Source organism: Struthio camelus, chromosome 4 (assembly GCF_040807025.1).
Source record: "Struthio camelus isolate bStrCam1 chromosome 4, bStrCam1.hap1, whole genome shotgun sequence".
In the NCBI taxonomy this organism is placed as follows: Eukaryota; Metazoa; Chordata; class Aves; order Struthioniformes; family Struthionidae; genus Struthio; species Struthio camelus.
This window is the reverse complement of record NC_090945.1, coordinates 3,105,855-3,126,664: the sequence shown is the minus strand read 5'-3', so window position 1 is coordinate 3,126,664 and position 20,810 is coordinate 3,105,855. Positions and strand designations below refer to the sequence as shown.

At 40.9% G+C, this 20,810-nt stretch overlaps 1 protein-coding gene across 1 annotated transcript in view; it reads right to left on the bottom strand.

Moving 5' to 3' along the window:
• Positions 1 to 20,810, bottom strand: part of TNKS (tankyrase) — a 143,995-nt gene that overhangs the window by 115,785 nt on the left and 7,400 nt on the right. The window contains exon 2 of the mRNA XM_068941094.1: positions 13,905 to 14,129. Coding sequence (XP_068797195.1) covers positions 13,905 to 14,129 — 225 coding nt within the window. The remainder of the gene's footprint in view (positions 1 to 13,904; positions 14,130 to 20,810) is intronic.

Sequence of the window (20,810 nt, the reverse complement as noted above, 5' to 3'; positions counted from 1 at the left end):
AGAATTTTGACAGCAGGAGAAAACAGCAGATAATTAATCCTACAAGTCCTGGAGATCTACAGTTTTTGTAAGTTAAAGGCACATTTTGTCTTAAATGATTGTTTAAGTGAAATTATGCTACCTCTAGTGAAGAAAGCAGAGTACAACACCTCATAATGTATTGAACAATACTTTGGCTGAGCCTGATGTGATCCAGATATAATCATAGCACATGCCTGCATGTTTCTACTACCTTGTCATTAGTTAAGCAACAGCTCAGGGTATCAACATATGCAAGAAGAAAGTAGATGCACAGTCGGCAGGCAGCTTAGAAAACAGCTCCTGGCACAGAGGCATTTCTTGCTTCATAGCTGCATTGATTACTGCTCCTCTCATTTTCTTGATTCAAGTCTGCTCCTACAAAAGGCAAGATGTCATGCATGCCTAGGCTGCAGAAATCAGTTTTCTGCAGTAATAGGGTGCAACTATCAAATTGAGCAGAAGGTCAGTAAAACACAAAATGTAAACAGTGCCTGGAGGTCAGCTTTCCTTTTGGCCTAGGTGAAAAATTCACAGAAACAAGTTACAAGGTAGCCATAAGAAAAGCATCAGAGAAGTAGTGTGAACAGGGTCTCCACGCACCAAGCTGTTGTGGGGAAGAGAAGGAAGGAATATAGACACAAAGAAGAGTGTTAAGAAGCATCCTTTTAAAAAGGAGTTTGTCCTATTTCCTTGTAAGCTCTAACTTGGAGAGAGAGTTTGTCTCAAGTCTTTTGATTTTTTTTCCCAAAATTACATTTAGACTTTGCTCATTGAGGTTTCAACCTCTTAAGGAAAATAGCCTGACTCCTGGTCTACACACACACACACCATAAACCACGTTTCCCACGGCTATCCTTGCACTATAAAATACTTCAATATATTCTAGAATTGTGTTTGCACTAGATGTCCTGAAGATCAGGTTCATCTAAGCAAGCTAAGGTGGGGGGAAAGAGCTGAACCAGAAATAGCAGCAGGCATCATGTTCAGAGCTTTTCCAATTGGGGGGAGAAGTTAGCTTTTAAGAGTCCCTCCTCCCCCAATGACCACCCAAAACAGCTTCCCCATAAGTCAATGCATCTTAACTGTGATCAATTTTCTATATGTAGGAAGCACTACAAATCGCTCCCCGGTACTCCAGTTCTACCTACCCGTGATTAAATATTCAAACAGAGAGAGAATAAGCAGAAAGTTGCAGGGGCTGTAGGCGGCACAGCAGGTTGATCATATCCTTCTGCCCTCAGAGAAAGAGCCATCCGAGCAGGCAGATTGCTCAGCCCACGTAAACAGCAATTCAGAGCCTTGATCTTGCCGGACTTCATGAAACAAATATTCCCGTTTCCCTTTTTGGATGAAATTCTTTGGAAGTGAAAATGTTTCATTTCAGTTAACAGTGAGAAGGTAGAGTACATGCAGGTTAAGCAGAGTGCGATTTTCAGAAATACAAGATCCACCCCCCCCCCCAATCCCCCAAATCAACTTTGGGTATAATCTTAGTGTCACTGTAGTGCATTTTCTTTGCATAATGCAAGAGACATCGCCCCATCACTCCAGAATGCTCCCCGTCAAGCATACAAGTCATGCAGTATAAATAAAGATTTGGGGCTTCTACAATGAGCCTGCAAAGTTCAAGAATTTAGAAATAGAAGCTTTGTTTTAAAGCATGGTCGGCCTTTGTAGCTAATGAGTAATACAAGACAATACACTAAACATTCAATAAAGTTCACTCTGCATCTATGCACTCCATTTTGTTTGCAACACCACACCCACACAACCCACCCTCCACATGCAGCCACTGATGAAGTTGCTCAGGAAAAGCAAGAGTACAGTGTCCCAGTCACCACACAAGAGCCATTTGGAAAAAATTCAAACCCAACTCTTCACACAAGTCACAAATTTCTAGTGGAAGAACTGGATATTTAAGTGGTGACCTCAAATTCAGAATTAATAGACCAGCTGGCAATTGCTCTTGGCATGCTTCATCCTTGAAAAGCAACGCCTCCACCTTTGCATTACTTTTTTTGGTGTTTAGGTGATTTCTCAATTCTGTAGGAAGAACGTAGCTTTCTGCAAGCATCTGCAAACTTTCAGTCTTCACCAAGACTCAAGCAGGGCTTAAGAGAAGTACACACAAGCGCTTTCAAGATGTCACCTGGAATACACACGTGTGTGTGTAATACAGGACCCTTTAACCAAAGACCTTTTTAAAAAAAATCCCTATACTAGCTTTTGAAAACATTTAGCCCATGTACAGATGGTACTGGCTGGGACTTATTTACGCCACAACAAAACTAAAGCCCCTCTTCCTTGCAAGCAAGAATTCTGTGGCTACTCAAGTTTCCAAGTATTTGTTTTAGTATACTATTTATTGAAGAGCTAGAAATCTTAACTGCTTCCCTGCTTTCTGAGCAATTTAAGTTCTCATCCATATCCCCAGCTGAAAGCTACTCTAAGGACAGCTCTTCATTACTTGGTCCCAATTTCACTTTTCTCTGAAGGAACAGTACAGTACTATTTCACCTTTCTGCTGCAAGTTCTACTCAAAGGATGTCAGCTGTAATCCTGATATCCCACTTGGCAGATTAAGAGTCCTGCTTTCAGTGTCCTTAAAAAGCAAAAGCAGCCACTGAAGCAAATCAGGTCAACAAGTAACATCCCAAGAGGAAAAAGAACCGAGGAACCAAAGACTGATTTCAACGTCCTTTTGCAGATGCTAACCATTTCTTCCAGGTGAAGTCTGAAGAAAAATAAGTAAAAAAGTAAAATAAGTAAAAGTAAAAATAAGTCAAATCTGGAAGGTCAGGTGATAAATTACACGTGGAATTAGCTATGCGGCTATCAGAACACATTATTTAGTGGTTCGATGAAATCTAAAGTTTGGGAAACAATATAAACCTTTACACTTCTCAGTTCCCTAGAGCCTGTCCTGCAGATCTGCTATCCTCCCGAAATCAAAAGGGTGCATGAACAACCAAAACAAGGTCAAAATTCTCTTTTTAACGCTAAAAGAACTATACATTGAAAAGAGATTCAAACCTAAGCAGCCCTCAACCCATTCACTGAGGTGAGCACAAGAGGAAAAAGGAAAAAAAAAAAAAGTCCCTGGAGTACAGCCTGCAGAACCCTGATCAAGAGTGCAGTCAACAAGAGGTGATTTTCAGACCTTTACCAAGGATCCCAGAGTGACACATAGGAAGACACCTTCTAGAATGGAGTGTTGCGATTATTCCTAAAGCTAGCTTCAAAAGATGAAGCTTCATCAGCTCAAGCTAACTCCAATACAACTTGTGATAGAAACATTGTGCAACACAACAGAATTTCTTCGTGTTTTATTAACATGAGAGGCTGTACTGCATCAAACAAGGTCCACCTAGAGTAGGAATCCTGTCTCCAACAGCAGCCAGAAGAGGATATCTAGGGGACAGCACAGTAAGTACACAGCAAGCATATACAAGGTTTGCACAGATACTCCACTAGCTCTCAACTCTATGCAACTTGGGGATGGTATCTTAGCCACGCACCCTATGCAATAGACAGCAACATTTTAATACGATTGACAGCTGAAGTTGTTCTCAGCGTTAAAGCCACCCCATGACAAAGAACAATTTTTGCAGATTCTGCATAAACTTTCCCCTCGTGCCAGTTTTGTGTCAGTTTGCAGCATACGGTTTATCAAATATTTAAGAAATACTAAAGGTATGCGAATTTGTGGGGACACCAAGCTGATCGGTCTATGAAATCCTGGCTAAATCTATAACTTGGCCAGAAGACACTGTTATTTTCAAAAATTCTCAGCTTCAGAAATAAACATCAGGAAGCTAAGAATACATGAAGCACAAACAAACCTGAAACTCCACCAACAGCCAACTAGCTAACAGTACTACATGTATTAGTCTTGGAAATTTTCCCCTAGCCAGCATTTCAGACTGCATTATTATGTAAAACAGTCACACTGCTTTCTGTTCTTAAAACACAAAAGACCTATATCCATTTGCCTTACAGATTCTGAGCTGCTCAGCACACTGCCCAGCTGATACAGAGCAGTACAAGTCTTATTCTATTTAGCATTAAATCTTTGACAAGCAAATATTCTGTGCTGCAAAAACCCCATAACCTGTCAGTTAAGATAACATCACCCTTGTGGGTCCCTCTCTAGGGAAGCACACGTGCTAGATCAGTGTGAGCGGGTGCATCTTCCGCGTTGCGCCTGCGTCCTGCATAGTACTTTATCGCCCCAACCAAGAAAATAAAACCAATTGTTGTAGCCCGTTCCTTTTGGCTCCCTTGTAATTCATAATTCCTCTTTAAAGTCTCACTATTCAGAGCAGCTAAAGTCTAAGCACTACAGTAACTGTAAGGACAGTGACAGTTTACTTTTCTTTATGTGCTTTCGGAAGGCAACTGAGTAGTCTCACTCTAAATAACACGAGTCTAAATTTGGTATGCCATTTCGTAGCTAGGCCATAGGTACAGTGCCTAATCAAGGCCAAGGAATCACTCCACATTGCTTCTTCAGACCATATGCCACAAAACATGAAGATGACACCGCAGCAGAACAGCAGGATCCACATCAACCACTCGGCCTTTCCTAGAAGCTTGGTGCTTCTTTCTTAGAAGCTTGGTACTTCTGCATGAACACGGAAAAATGACTCCTTATGAGTACCGGGGTCTACATTCACCACGAGTTCTAGCTGCACGAAACACTGAAGTCAGGACCACGTGGATCAAGAGACAAGTGCTCGGTCTTTTCAGTAGGCTTCTAGCATCTGTAGTTCATTTTACAGAGATGCTTTATGTTGTGGAAAGACCAAATCACTAAAGAGATAACCACCTGTACTGTTCATTATATGACAAATATTTAATAACCTACAAATCTTATAATCAAAAGCTTTTATGTTCCACAGTCATAGTTTAATCAGGTTTGTCCGTTAGACGCAGAGAACATCGAGAACACTGCTAGAATTGGCTCCACTCACTTATATCATAACAACTACACCTTTATCTATGGACTTTTTTTTTAAATCATGTATGAACTGCATTAAAGCTACACTGTTTCTCTGAAAAGCAGAAGTAGATATTGCTACAGTAAACAGAAGTATAACCTCATAAGACTAATTTCTGCAAAATATTTAGGAAGTCAGTGTAAATTAGTATCAGACACTTGAAAGCCAACAATTTCAGTGTCTGCAAGATCACCATCTGTTCTGTTACCCTCCTTCGGGTAACATGCACCTTTCTCTTCCTCCCCCAATTTACTAACAGTTAATATTAGTATTTAAGACGACATTACTTCCCATAAATGCACTACAGCAAGTTTTCCAACAGTGTTTTAGATGTTGCCATACCACCTTCTTTGCTGCAAGTAACCAGATTCCGATTCAGTCAAAATCTCTAAGGAAACATAAAAGAATAAGAGACCATTCTCCTGTCCGCCACAGATTCTCCTGCGCCAAGCAGCCAAACAAGAAAAAGGACTACTTTTCTTGATAATTGCACTTTAGAAAAGATGAGCTAGAACTGGGAGAAAATTTAAAACCCACAGATGGCTTGCAACACATTCCTGACTGTCAATACAGTTCAAACCCAACAGCAAGCAAGACAGCTTCCAAAATACACAGCGTATAAACCCCAGACCAGGCAATCCTTCTCAATCTATTTTCATGAAGCAGAGTTTCAATCAGTTTTTATTAATATAAATATCACAAAAGAAATCATAGCCTTAAGCACTGTAAACAACACAGGAACATGACAGGTTTTACAAGCCTTCAATACCACTAGTTTCCCAATACGGAAGCAAAAGTCATTTTATTGGCATAACCACTCAAGTACCGCAGACAAGTCTCTCATCAGAAGTAAGGGTCATTTTAACCTAATTTGTACAAAGATTCATCCTCTTTGCCATGAGGTTTGCTGCTGATTTCAAGCTTCTGAAGAAGATTTAACTTTTTGAATTAATCCACCTCAAGGTTTGGCCCTCTCACAAACGGGCACAGTGGTAGGGCACTTCAGTCTTGCTGCCCACGACACTCATCTCAAGGCTCCTGGCACCCCAAGACCTTTGTCAGGCACACATGGGTGACTGACACTGCCCAGTGAGATTTTCCACATGGACCATCCATCACAGCTACACGCGCACAAAAACAAGAAGCTAGCAGAAACGGTCCCTTGAAGCCTTTATGGAGGAGCACCTCATTGATCAATCCCATTTCATTTTGGTAGCTTTTTCTGCAACAGTAACTACTGTAGACTGCACTACATTAACAGAGCTGCCTGCACACAGATATCACATACTGAAAAGAGAGCTTTTGAACACAGGATTTATTAACCTCCCTCCCGGCCCTCTGCTACAGTTCAAAGGGGTGCATTTCAGTATAGGTGCAATGGCAAAGCGCCTCAAACCATCTTCTGTAGTCCCTTGTAACAAAAGGCATGCTCTTACGCTCCAGTCCTTTGTGACCATGACAACAGAAGTACGATGACATCAAATTACCAACATAGGATGTCAATGATCATGATTCTTGCTTCGCCCATTTTAGATGGACCTTATTCCCAGGATCCTTTTAATAAGGGAAACAAACTACAGATTTACACAATGGGAACGGTAGCAAGATTCAGCTCAAGATGCTCTCATTTCTGGGAGCAATATCAAGTGCTTGGAAGTTAAAGTAGCTTAAATGAGTGGACAGAGGACATGAAGCTACTTAAAACCATGAACAAGGACTCCAGGAAGAAAACAAAAGCGTTCTTCCACTACACCTCCAGCCTGGAATTTTTATCCTACTGTTGCTATCAGGCCAGCTTCATTTGGGAAGGGTTCTATGAAGAAACAGTACGGGTAGCCATCATGTAATCACAAGGTTTAAAACTGTTTACTACTTAAAGCAGAGCTCCAAACACCTGCTGTCACTAATAGTGCAGAAAGACCCAAAGAATTCATAACGTGACTGGTCTGACGAGTCTACCTCCACAGCAACAGATGTGGCTTTGATCAGTAAGGATCTAAGTAATAGATATTAATAACCACAGCGTTTACTTTGCAAGTCAGGACGGGCAGTAGAGGCGCTGGCAACCGGGACCGCTTCGCCTTAAATGTATCAAATCACAAGGTAACTTGGTTCTGTTTGCCTGGAGCCTTAACTGAACAGATAGGCACAGCTTCTCCACTGTAAGCACTAACTCACATCATCCTAATGAAACAAAGCTCACATTAAAAGTCTCTGAACAAGACCAAAAGGGTCCAAACCCAAAACTAACTCCACAAATGAAGGAGTTTCCAGTATCCATGAAAATGCCGGCAAGAGCGCCTCAAGTTCTGTGCTGAGCAGTATCATCCGATCTTTTGTCATCATCTGGGAACTACAGGGCACAGAAGCCAAATCCCAGTAGTAGCCTCATTGAATTTGCTTTTCTAAAGGCAAAGTAATAACGTCAGAAACTCTAATCAAGGTGGATATCCTAACAAGGATGAATGAGTTCAAATACAAGTCACTGTCTTCCCACTGCACACTATGAGTGGCCAGTGGAAGCAGCGTTTCGACTCTGTAGTTCAAAAGTCAAAGCAGGTATATTAGCAAAAGGCAAGAAGTTTCTGATATAAACAGCAGTAATAGCTCTTAACACCAAGCAATTAAAACTCACTTGAGAGTGTTTTCCAACCACGTTACAAGATTCTTAGCCTCAGGTTTCTCGGACACCTCTTCAAATCAATTTTTCTTTCCCTAACACATCAGTTCTCCAAGAGGGTCTTTGGATATTCAGTAAATCTAATCAAAATGTGCATAACCCATTCCTGCTGTAACTCAATTTTCAATCCCTCTCTCTATCTACTAATCTTTGCATTCTATTCTATATCTAACTTTGCTACTACTATTACAGGCACTACTATTATCTGTTAACTTAGCAGCTAAATCATTAGCCACTATAAACATTTTTAAGGTAAGATGCTAAAGCTTTTCCATCTCCCTCCCCAAGAACTGGCTACTGCACAAATATGATATCTTGTAGCACTTCCTATTATTTTTTTTTGATTTCTGCAAACAGTAAAATTCCACACATCTCTAACTTTCAGAGACACATAGTTCCTCTAGCTTGGAAGGCGAAAAGCCTTGGAAATGATGAGTGTTGTCCTTGGCTTGGCTGAAAGGCCAAGCAATTCAATGCATTTCTACAGTTCCTTTAAGACTTACTATGCACTCTCCCTACTCACAAGCTACCTTTTGTAGATCATTAATCCAGAAGGATGCCTCATTTGACCTGCATGACAGGGTAACAGTTGTGTATCACATTTCTTCCACATATCCCACACTAAGAAAATATAAGGGTCGAAAGCACATCTCTATGATAATCAACTTTTCTCCTCCTTTGCCATTCATGAGAAGCACTACAGGGTAAGCAATATGTTTTTGGCATATTAACAAAGAGACATGTGAAACAATAGTGGCCTCTGTGCTAAAGGCAGGACCTCTATATGCTGGAAAATCTGCTAGCTTAAAAAAATTAAAAAAAAAAAAAAACACTTTAGTCTGCTTGCTTGCAATCCAAGTGCAAAAAGAGTAACGGAAAAGACCAGCTTCCCTAGAAGTTCTCTGGTCAGAAGAGAGATGCATTTACCTTGACACTGGCATTACAGATCACTTCACAGTACAGGGACAGTAAATTCACTGTGCCTCGGGATCTTTGAAGGAAGTTTTACAAATGGCCCAGAGGAAATCAGTAAAAACATATGGTGTAATGTCAGACTAAGTAATTTCTGATGGATCCTTAGCACTGCATGGACTAAAAGTAATTTTAAGAAACTTTCAGTTTTGTACAGTGTTGAAGGAAGCTTTTCAGTAGCTAGAATTTTTTTACTTCTCTAAAATTACCAAAGTACCCTGTATGTTCAGATTCATAGACCATGGCATCACCATAGACAACACTCATCATTTCCATATGCAAAGAATGCCTTGAAAAATAAATATAAGGCCTGAGATCACTTTTGGGCTAGCAACCCTATAGTTCTCACAAGACATAGCTGGAAAACCTCCTGAAAAAACAAGCAAATAGGAAACAACCACCACTCTGCAGGAACAGCCATAACCTCTGCAGAAACAAGCAGAGGAGAGGGCAAAGCCAGCCTGGACGGACTGCATAAGCACAGCTTCCTTAAGGTTATTTTTAGCTTACTTAACTATACAGTTTTAAATCAGCTGTTACCACTCAGGAAATTCCTTGGAGCTACTCCCATTCAGTGCTCAGCAACCAGAAAACCAAACAGAAAGAACACTATATCACGATATAAATCTGCTGCACGCAGTTTTGATTCCCCCTCCATATTCATCCTCTCACCCTTCAAAAAAAAAAATCAAAGATTAATAAGAATGACAGAAGTAGAAGAATGTGCAACAGGAAAAGAGACATAAGGGAGGGCTAAATTCTTCAGCTTGGAAGAAAGATGTCTTGAGGAAGAAAAGATACAGACCTATAATATCATGAAGAATACACAGCAGGCAAATAGGAAATACCTGCTCATATTTCTCACAAAAGCCTTGAACAGCTTGCAATAAGTATTATCAAGCATATGTTGAAGTGAAAGAGTTTTTTTGTGCACTACAATTAAGTTGTAAGATCTCGTTGCAACAGAACACCTTAGAAGACAGAAGTATAGAAGCATTTAAGATCCACCTTTCATGAATTTTGTCTACCAAGGGCAACGCAACAGTCTGGTTGTAGCCTCTGCTTTAGGAGGTCCCAACATTGCTGATCGCCATAAAAAGAAGGGCGCGCTCAAGGCACGCATGGTCACTGAGCATCTGCTGCATATCATTGTTAGAGAAAAATGAGATACACGGATCTTTGGCCTGACCTCAGTACAGACTTTCAGATGTAGAGAGATGCATCATGCTTTCCCCCAGGCCTGACCTTCAGGACAGTCACTACTCTGACTTTGCAGCATTCCTCCAAACACGCTTGGAGTTCATCTTTCATTCCTTATTCCATGAGCAAACATAGCTGCAGTCAGTCTTGGAAAACATTGTGGGGTTGGGGGACCAAAAACCCCTGAAAGACCACACTTCTCATTATCTCTACAAGCAGACCACAGACACTGAGAATGCATCTTCCCAATAGATGAAGCAACCTTAGAGGCCGTAAATACTGAACAACACTGTCTAGCAATTGTTTCTAATGATTCAATATATTTAGTCCAAAAATTGACTACATATAGCAAATAAAGCTTTAAGACGGAGCAATTTCCTTGGCAACTAAAAAGATCTGCAGTAACTAGACATACTTTAAGCGATGGTCAGCAAACTACTACTGAGCACTGCTTACCACCCTCCAAGATCTCCTATGTTCCCAGACCCAGGACACAAAAGCAAACACCAACACTAGAGCAACAGTCTATATTCCTCTCAAGCTCAGCACAACTGCATTCGCATCCTTGAAGTTCCTGTACTGCCCCATGATTGTAATAAGCAAACAGCAACTGAAAAGCACTCCTCTCTTCTAGTTTCCTTAGGGAAAAGTTTGTGCACAGCATGGCAAGTTTTCTTTAGTTCATGTACACTTATTATTTCCATACAAACTAGTTAGTGGCAGAGTTTGTACCTAGCAGTCTAACTGCAGTTGTCTGGCTGAGCAATAACAGTATTTGTAGTGGAAAAATGTACATGCTGTTTTAAGGCTAGTGCTGGATACAAGCTTCCCATGGTTCTAGTGCAATCACCATCTAGTTTTCGCTGGTCTAACTCAGCTTCAATGCCTTTAGTTTTCCTCTGAAGAATCATTGTTCATAAAGCTCCTGGGTCACTGCACTCTGTTCAATTACCACTTTGTCCCTTTTGGACTTGTAAAATGGCCAAAATAGCATTGCTACACTAGATATGATAAAGAGATACAGACTTGGGTGGCAAGGAGGAAGGCCGGGAGAGAAGATAAAGTGGGCAAGTCTCTCACATTAGATTATTTGGAAGATGCCCAGAACAGAGATAGCCAAAAAATGATGCTAGATGAATAATTACTACATATTACTACACATTATTGCTTTCTGACAGATTTTCTGAAGCTCAGAAATAAATTCTGAGTTATGACAGCGTTTCCAGACACTATTCTTCAAATAAAGCTTTATAAAAAGCATGCCTGGCTTAAAAAGGAACCCCCTAAAAATGTGATTTGTACAGGCCAATTCCTTCCATCATACCGACTGTAAAACAGTCTACATTTAAGGTGTGCTTTACCTGTACTTTATAAGCACTGTACAAAACATTCCAAATTGCAATTCAAGCATTTCAGAATTTGTGCCCTAAGCAATCATGATGCCATTACCCCATGTGTTCCTTCACAAACCCTTTTGAGATAAAAGCTTAAGACCTTAATATAAAAGTTATGTATAAGCCCATTTAAGAGAACCTGAAAGATGCCAAAGCGCAAACATGCTAGTGCGTGCTCTCTCCCTCTTGCGCTCTATTTTTTAAACAAACTGACTTCAAAGACTGTACTCCCATTCTAGGAGTTCTATGAATCACTTAAATCCCAAAGCAGCAACATGCTGCAGTATACATTAGATCTAGTGATTAGTCATATCGCCTTCGGTAATAACGCTCATGCTAACAGATTAAATATCTGACTGAAGTTTAGAACACCGGGTTGTTAGTACGTTAATGTCCTTTAAACATCTCAGCACCTAAGTAACTAAACAAACCACAAAAGCTTCATGCTTGCTTCCCCCCACCCCTCCTTCTTCTTTTTTTTTTATTTTTTTTATTTTTTATTTTTTTAGGGGGGCTGGCAGAGAGGAAATCGGTTGCTGGACTCTAATCTGCCTGTAAGTAGCTTTGTAAAGGGAATTTCAGCCAGCCCTGCAGCTCTCCTCAATTTTTCAAAGGAATGCTACAACTGCAGCAAACAGCCTAAGAACTTCAGGAGTTGACCAATACTAAGTGCTGAATATGTTAAATATATGTGGATCATCTCCTTAACCCAATAACTGTCATTTAGAGTCACAGGTTTAATCTATGCATGGAACACAGTGAAGCTGTGCAACAGAAGTCACAGAACTAACTTACTGCATAGATTTTGTACTTTTTCCACCAAGCTCACAACTTGCTGAATTAGAGCACACCTTTAAAGGAACCATCAGTGCTTGATTCCAGAAATTAGATCCAGATCATCTCTTCAAATCATTTCCAACACTGTATGCCAAAACTGATGTACCACATTATCTGCCACCGTGACCTAACCTGTATAAGCTCCTGCAAAGAGTGTACCACAGATTCTTTAGAGAAACCACCCAAAGCAATACTACTCATCCCGCATCACCAGAAGCCTAAAAATCTGTTGTAAGCATCTTTCATCCCATCACCTACAAGCACAGAGGAGGACCTGCTACTCTTCCTCGCTCTTTGCGGTAAGGTTTTGGAAAAGGATTATTTTGCGTAGTCTTAAAACAAACCCAGTCTTTCTTTATACGTCACTTTTTCTTAACCTCTTAGTCTGTTAGCCTTTTCCCATTAGTTTGTGTTTTCAGTCACAGCTCCCAAAACAGACAGACTCCAGTATGGTACAAGCCAGAATAATTAGTTCCTCCATCTCCCATACGAAGCCCCAGGTATTGCCTGGAATTAAGCTCACATCACCACTGCCACAATATTGACTGTAACTGACCTGCTAGATCTCTTCCCACAGTAAGGCTGCCTAACCAACTATACTCAGTAACTTCTGCAGAAAATACCCTGCTTGCAGAAGTATCCTATACATCTTAATTGTTCTTTACCTCACACACATAGATGAAATAAATTTAAATACTTTACATAGAATATAGTGGATTTTCATAGCTATATATATGTGTGTATATAGAGAGAGCGCTAAGAACTTATACTTCAATACATATTTTCTCCAATTTCTTCTCTCTCAAATTTGGGTGTTTTCTGAGTGATGCAAGTGATAAAAGGCAAGTATGCATCCAGTAAGTTTTGTGGCTTCCTCTGCAGGAATTTTATGTTAACCTTACTTAAGCAAATAGAAACTATCTGACATTCTACAAGTTATATCTTGTTATCTAGATAATAAATAGCACAAATATGCTCATAGTCTTAACTGTAAGCTTTTCTTCCGCATCAGAGGAAGAAATAATACATAACGTTGACCAGGTCATTTTATTCAAGTTAGTGGATGTCAGAAGTACCAGAATTGATCAATAAGTTCAATGAAGTGATCTAAGTCTAATAAATAAAACGTTCCCAGTTGGGGGGGAGGGGGGGAAGTAGTATTAAGTATACTGAGAAAAATATAACAGTGAAGACATTCTGACCGAAAACCACTTCCTATTTTCTAGATACATTTAAAACAATTGAAGGATTCAGTTTTATTTGAAATTACTTAGGCTCCAGGCTACAGTACATGCTGAAATCATATAACCGCTGTGAACAGTGGTGTTCTCTTAACTTGTATTTGAAAGTTCCAAAGACTAATGAGGTGTTTCCCCACATTGTAAGGGATGAAAGGTTAACTCTGTCTTCCTAAACACTAAGGTGACATACGGAGTAGCCTGAAAAGCAAAGACATTACCTAGTGAAGCTAGTTTTCTTGAGATAGATTGAGAGAGACAAAGAAACTTCCATATTCACATATTTTGAAGCTTGTAATTTAACTGATGAGGACACCTTACCCACCCTCTCCAGCCTAGTTTCCCTGATACAAGTTCAGTAAGGGTTGTATTATATGCCATGAAAAAGTTAGTCTTAAATGACTTAACACTTCATCTACCCACAGGTTTAAAGGAAGATAGCTTTTAAGAACAAGCAACAGAGCCCTTGCCATCTCAAGTCCAGCACATGAACAGTTACAACGGCACAGAAAACACATCCGGTGAGCCTAGGGTTTCAACAGAAGAACTGACAGACACTTACCAATACACACGTCTATCTTCCCCTTGATGGCAGCTTCATGCAGAGGAGTGTAGTTCCAATTGTCTCTGGCATTTGGGTCTGCCCCTTGACACAGTAACAAACTAACCACTTCAGCATGACCAAAAGAGCAGGCATTGTGAAGGGGTATCAGGCCTCCGTCGTCACGAGCATGGACGTTGGCTCCTGTCTGTAGCAAGTGCTCTACAACGTCTTTCCTTCCAAAACCTGTAAGGAAACGTATTTCTGTTAAATTGTCTGGCAAAATTTAATATTTAAATTTAATATTTAAAACTGCTCAGTCACAGTCTGGTATACAGGCACCAAAAGATATTATGGACATCCCTCCTCTTTAATAAAAAAAGCCTTTGCTTTTTTGTTCACTTGGCCATAAAGTGAGAATACAGATTCCCCTGTTCAAAACAATAGTTGGGAGATGCACTTATGTTCATAATAGAAGTGAACACTAACGCATTATAACCAAAGTCTGACCGGCTGCCACTCCATCTCCTGGAGTTCTGCAACAGAGTTGCTGCTCTTTATCAAGAGAAGCCTTTTACAAGTTTTAGAAATTTAGTATTATCTATGCTTACCTAAAATAGGGCAACAGAAGTCCCTTACACACCATTTCTTAACATAGGTCTCTATTTTGGGCAAGACCTCACATTAATAAACAGTGAGGGAAACTGTCAATGCTCAGGCAGATCCACATCTAAACCCCCAAACACATTTTTCCTCTTCACAAAGAGTCCAAGTGCTTCCAACTGACAGAAGGACTCGGAAGCGATAGATAAGCAATCTGATCAGACTTGAGACCTCAAGCAGGAAATACCCCTCTGGAAAGACCCAGCCTGGGCACTCGGCCTCTGTTGTGGCCAGGAAGAACGTCACCATAAAGCCAGCACCATGAAACTAATACGCCTCGAAATACTGCATCAGCATGTCAGGGCCCTGACAGCTTCAGCTTGTTGTCCAAGAGGAACCTGGAAAGGAAAAAGCTTTTCATTGCCCAAAAAGCCTTACAGGATGGGCACAAAATCAGGTAGCAGGATCAAGAGGGACAGTTTGAACTAAAACCACATTTTTTTTGTAGTAAGTTGCATCTCAAAGGCTGGAGGGCATTTTTTGGAAACCTCTGAGCTGAAAGCAGTATCACTGCAGATTCTGCCACCCAGCTTAATTTTCAAGAATCCCACGTATATCAAAACAAAGCTTATGAAACAGGTGAACTAAACACTGCAGCAAGTGAAATTCAGTCACAGTGATACTCACTGGCAACCTTCAGATTGCATTAACTCCACAGACGGATCACAGAATGAAAAAATAACTAGAGGCATATTAGTCTCCTTCTAGAAGACAAATACTAAAATACAAAGCTCAGGAGATGCAAGAAAGAAGCTGCCATCTCTCCCCCAGCTGACCATTTAACTCAGCTTCATGCCTCCTTTTAGCCAGGGTAGCGCGCTAGACGCAACTGTGCAGGGTTATGGTACAGAATTAACATGCCTCATGCCTCTCCCTCATTGTTCATACCGACCTCCGAGCCAGGTCTGGAAGCTTTGCATCCACACTAGCTTATCCAAATAAGGGTGTTATAACTTGAGGTCTAGTTTTCATTCAAGCTGCCAACTAACCATTTTAGAGGGATTTATACTGTCTCCTCACTGAATGGCAGACGCTCCTTCATCACCCTCTCTCTCAGGACCAGTTTTCTAGTAGCTGACTAAGACCCAGTAAGGCAGGCAGGGCAGAAGCAAACAGCCTGGAACTCCAAAACCCTCAAATCACACTATTTTGGGTAAAGATGACGATATAACAATATCTTCATTTCTACCTGAAGAGCTGTTCTGTCAGACACGTGCAAGCACGCGGAAGAACAGTTTGGAGATGGCATCATGAATACACACATACATGCTCACGTTTAGCACAGTCTGCAGCAATTAATATCCTGGTTAATCCAGTAGCGTAGATGTAGCTTAAGGACTCCAATTCATAAGCACGGACCGACTACTTTAGGAGAGCTGTAGGGATTTCCCCATCCCCACTGTCCAGAGCCCTCAGCTGCTTGCAGCACAGATGCTGAATTACTACAAATTAAGAGTCTGGCACACTAAGGAGAAACCAAAATCAGTTTATTTTAATTCAGGGGACTAAACAGAAGTTCAGCAGCTACATCACAAACTGCTGAGCCATCCCAGCTGCAAGGAGGGGCCCAAGCTGGAGCAGCTCAGCTATCCAATTTTAGTCCATCACTGCACACAAGTCAAAGCTCTCTGGAGCATTATACACTGACCACAGGACATGAACTTCACCATGTCAGAAGTTACACCGTAGAAATAGAAACATGTGAATCAGAATCGGAATTATTAAAAGCAGTACTTAGTTATTATCATGGCAAAGCTGCTACCCAGAGACATTTTTTACTTAACTGAACCGTCAGCAAGCCAGTTGCTACTGTAAATCACCGCAGCTGCTAGCCTAAAAACAGAAACTTTTTAGTTCTGTTATAGAACAGTCAAGGAATACCATATGCAAGTTTTCTAACAAAAAAATGACAGTTTAAATGGGTACAATGACAAGCTAAGGGTATCTAGTCCCACCACAAGGCTAACAGGCCTGGGGTATAAACGCCAAGAAACAAGCCCTCAAGGCTTTCACACTTGTATTGCTCATTTGACTGCCAAATGAAAATTTAGCGAGACGAGAATTAAAAAGGGGTGCTTTACACTAAACAGCAAACATTTTACTAGCCTTTAGTTTTTATTGACTAAACCCCTACAAGCAGTGCTGAAACTGCCCCTGCATTTGCTTTACACGTTCTTTCCCTCCCTAGAGGGGAACTAACTTGACAGTGTCCGAAAGATCAAATTCCTCTTTAAATTGTTAATGATGCCATTTTCAGAACTACAAATATACTTTTTGAAGTTACTGTTGGACATAGGGTCAGTAATAAAGGTACCTTTGAAAAGCCACTAATGAACACTGCATAGTTTTTGGAGAATGAACTCTTCTGTTCAGGCCTCAAGAAAGCACAGTAAAAGTTACTGTAAATTTATCACACCAAACCACAGTCCATCTTTCAAAGAAAGAGTAGCCAGTTATGTGAACAGTTCCCCCCCCTCCAAAACTAGTAAGAACTTGAATAGACAAGATACCAGAAAGTTTTTTAAAAAGATTGCATGACCAAGTCTGACAAACCAGTTGTAATTAGTAAAACCTCCTGCAATGTCAGGGTCACCTTTTGTAAAAGTACACAAACATGACAAGTCATTTGTGACAGATGAAACACACCTGATTTGGTTTAAACTGAAAACATCCATTTGATTTAGTTTAAGATGGCTTTGAACTCTCAGTCTTGCACATTTCCAACTTTAATTTACCAAGCCTAAGGAAAGATTCTCAACAAACAACTTGCAATCAAAGCACCAAAAAGATGAACAGACTGAAGGCTCCTAAAGAAAGGATCATCTAAAAAGGTGCAACAGCAGAGGAGAGCCACACTGAAAGGCCCAGGCATGCAAGCTTGTTGCAGACGAGATTCACCCGTCAGCTTCCACATTTCAGAAGGCTCAACCCCACAGCGATACCGGTGCTGCAGTCACTTCCAAACTGCATACTTACCCTTGGGCAGCATCCCTTATTAGCTTGGTCTGGTTCAGGTACGTTACAGAAAAGGCTTGTGCATCTTACCTACTTTCTTTAAATTATCTAGAAATGTATTACATAAGTTTTTGGAGTGGCTCAGAAAAATATGTTGTCCAGGAGAAAAAGGAAACATTAATCCCATTATAAAAAAGGCAACAGCAAGATTACATCTGAAATAAACAGTAAAATATTAACCAGCCAAACCAAAGGAATGGCAAAAATTCAGAGGGGCTGATAGGCTCTATTTCTTCAGCCATCTCGTAGAAGAAACTGAAGACTACAACTTGTTTAGCCTGGCAAAAGCCAGGCGACTGACAACGCTGTGACAGCTTTACATAAAAAAAAACAGAGACAAGCAGATAATTCAGAAAAAAAAAATTAATTAGTTCTTCATCAATGCTATATTCTTGCCTCTTTCCAATTTACAGAGGTTTGAAAGTGAGAGAAAAGGAGGAGAAAAAAAAAAAGGATTTCTGCTAGTAAGCAGAGCAGCCTAATGACTAAGCTCAATAAACTTATCCAGTCCCATCTCTTTTCCTCACGGTATTGAGCCTAGTGAGGAGAAGCAAGACGGTGAGCATACCAGATGACTGATGGGGAAAGCAGTGCAAGGGAAGTGACAGGAGCATCAGTGAATCCCCCTCTATCAGATGCTCTGGTTAGGGCACACATCTGTGTTACACCCATGTTCGGCTCGCCAGAAGCTGCCACACAGCAATAGTACGCAGGCTGTTAGTTACTAGCACCCCCAGAACGTCTGGTAAAAGAGCAAACAACTAAACATCTAGATTTCCCGCTAGAAGGGGAGAAATGTTTTCACCAGTCAGGACAGTACACGTAGTAATCAGTGTAAAGTGTTTAAGTACAACTGTACTGTTCCGCCTGCTGCCCGATTAAGGTCACATTATCACAGCATCGCATAAACTCCTCCTACTACCAAGTCTATCCTTTACAAAGCTGCTCTTATATGCAAAGTTTAACTCATCACAAAGCGTCTGCAGTTGTCCTGGAAAAACTTTTTACTTTCACTGGTTTTACTTTCACTTCCTCCTCTTTTCACCTGCTTGCTCTTAAAAAATGCATTGGTCCCAGAAGGAGTTAGTTTAACTTTAACTAAGGGGATAATCACAGCCCAAGCGTATCTGCGTGTTTTGCTGTGATGTTAGGCAAAGCAGTAAAGATACCCAGATTAAATGTAATCCCATTGCGTTACCCGTTACAGCATCAAACATAGCTCATAGTAGAATACAAGCCCGTGAAATGGAGAAGTGCACATCTTAAGACATATGATCTTGTAAGAATGGTTTCAACCGTAAGCAAAGAGGGAAGAAGTTTCGTCAGAGTCGGTCTGTCTTTTTGCTTTAGTACTACATACTCTGGGACCAGATTTTCCTCCCTGACACAGTTCCTTCAAAAAACCCCTTCCTTCAAGGTGGGGAAAAGTGCACCCGGTTCAGTCCCACTGAAGGTCTGAGGTTCCGCATTTATATCCTCTTGTATTTTCATTAAAGGCATTTCAAAAAGGAAGGAGATTAAATGCATTGTACGGGTCATGCAATACCACTGAGAAGTGAAACAAGTCAGCAGTCACAAACAAGGCATTTCCTAGAGAGTAGTAAAATTGTGACACTAACACAGTTCACATGCTAGTAATACTACTAAAACACAACCTCCCCCACTACATACACACACGCACAAAAGGAAAACCTCTGAAGTCAAGCCTGGTAATTTATTAGTTCATCTTTTTACAAGGTTGTAAGGCTGCTAGGAGGCTTCCCAATCCACTACACAATCAACACTCTTCAGTCTATACATATGAACCCATCTGAAAATGCTTAACCCTGCTTTAAGTTGCACAAGGCAGAATTAATCAGCAACTTCAGCTTTACAAACACTCCTATTTGAGTAAGGTCAGGCAGCTCTTGTATGGCAAGGATAAGTCAGACAATTGGACAACAAAAGGAGTCAGCTACTTTAGGAAGATCCCGCTCCCCTCCCCCAAGCAAGGCTTTTCAAGGCAATTTAAGCTAACCTGTTTTACCCTTGCACCATAGGTGGAGTGACTGTGGTTGATTCTGGCATCTCCGCACGGAGGAGAGGTGTGTAATAAGTTACTAACTACTCCTTACGATTTCCTGACTCTTTCTCAAGCAACTCTCAGCAGCTAGTTCAACTAGTTCTGCCTTCTCAGTAAGTTTCTGCTTAACTGACTTGCACATGTTGAAGCAACTTGTGTTTTCATGTTAATAAATTGCTAGTTGACAGATTAAACTGATCAGCGCTTTCATTAAAAACTCTGACCACTGACCATTTTCCAACTCAGCTGAGGTCCCTTTGACTTCCAAGGGTTATTACTAGCGACATCAAAAGTGTCCTAACAGGAAACTCCCTTCTCCATGTCTTTTCTTCTGCTCAGGGCAACGCTAGCAGCAAAAAGCTAAGCTACTGCCACTGATGCTCTAAAAAGGGATCTAGTCACCCTAAAACATTTCTCCAAATTGAGTTTGGGCTATCACCAAAGCCTTCAAGCTGTGATGCCAGCTCCATACCTTCCCAAACAATGCCCTAGTCCTGTAACAGTATGTGCTTTGCCCTCCTCCTGATCAAAGGGCATCAATTGCTATTACAGAGGTACCCTTCCCTAAAGTATATTTTGGCACCTCCGCAGAGATGGGCAGGAACTGTACCACAAGCTAGTCTGGGAACCGCTGCCTCAGTACAGAAGCGGGCATTAAGCTAGGGTTCAGCAGTATTTACGAAGGGTCTTTATACATTTGGGATAAACACGAGAAAGAACAACTCTAGGCTGAAAGAATGTGTTGTCTAAGAACTCGAGGGGCTAACTTCACGATTAAAATCGCCAAATTACACTTCTTGTTAACAGGGCGTGGAACTGGACAAGCTTATGACTGTGACTAGACGAAGAAACTAGCTAGGACCCAGCTAATTTCTATCAGGTCCATCCACCTAGTCATTTCTGAAAGAGGTGCCACTATTTAGGATATACCAGCGAGGACTAGGCTTAAACATATGAGTCAAGGTATCAGCAGCAAATTCATATATATCCTTTTGCAAGGCTAAACCTTCTTCCAGAACAGAAGTTAAGTCCATCACCAGGCAGGCTCCTACAAATTCCAGCTGGCTCTGGGAACAAGCTGGGATTTGCAACAAATACTGTCATCTCTAAGCTTTCCCTAAAGCTAGTGGGAACTGATTTTTACTACTTTGGAAGATGAGGCCTTTACCAAGCCAAGAACAAATATA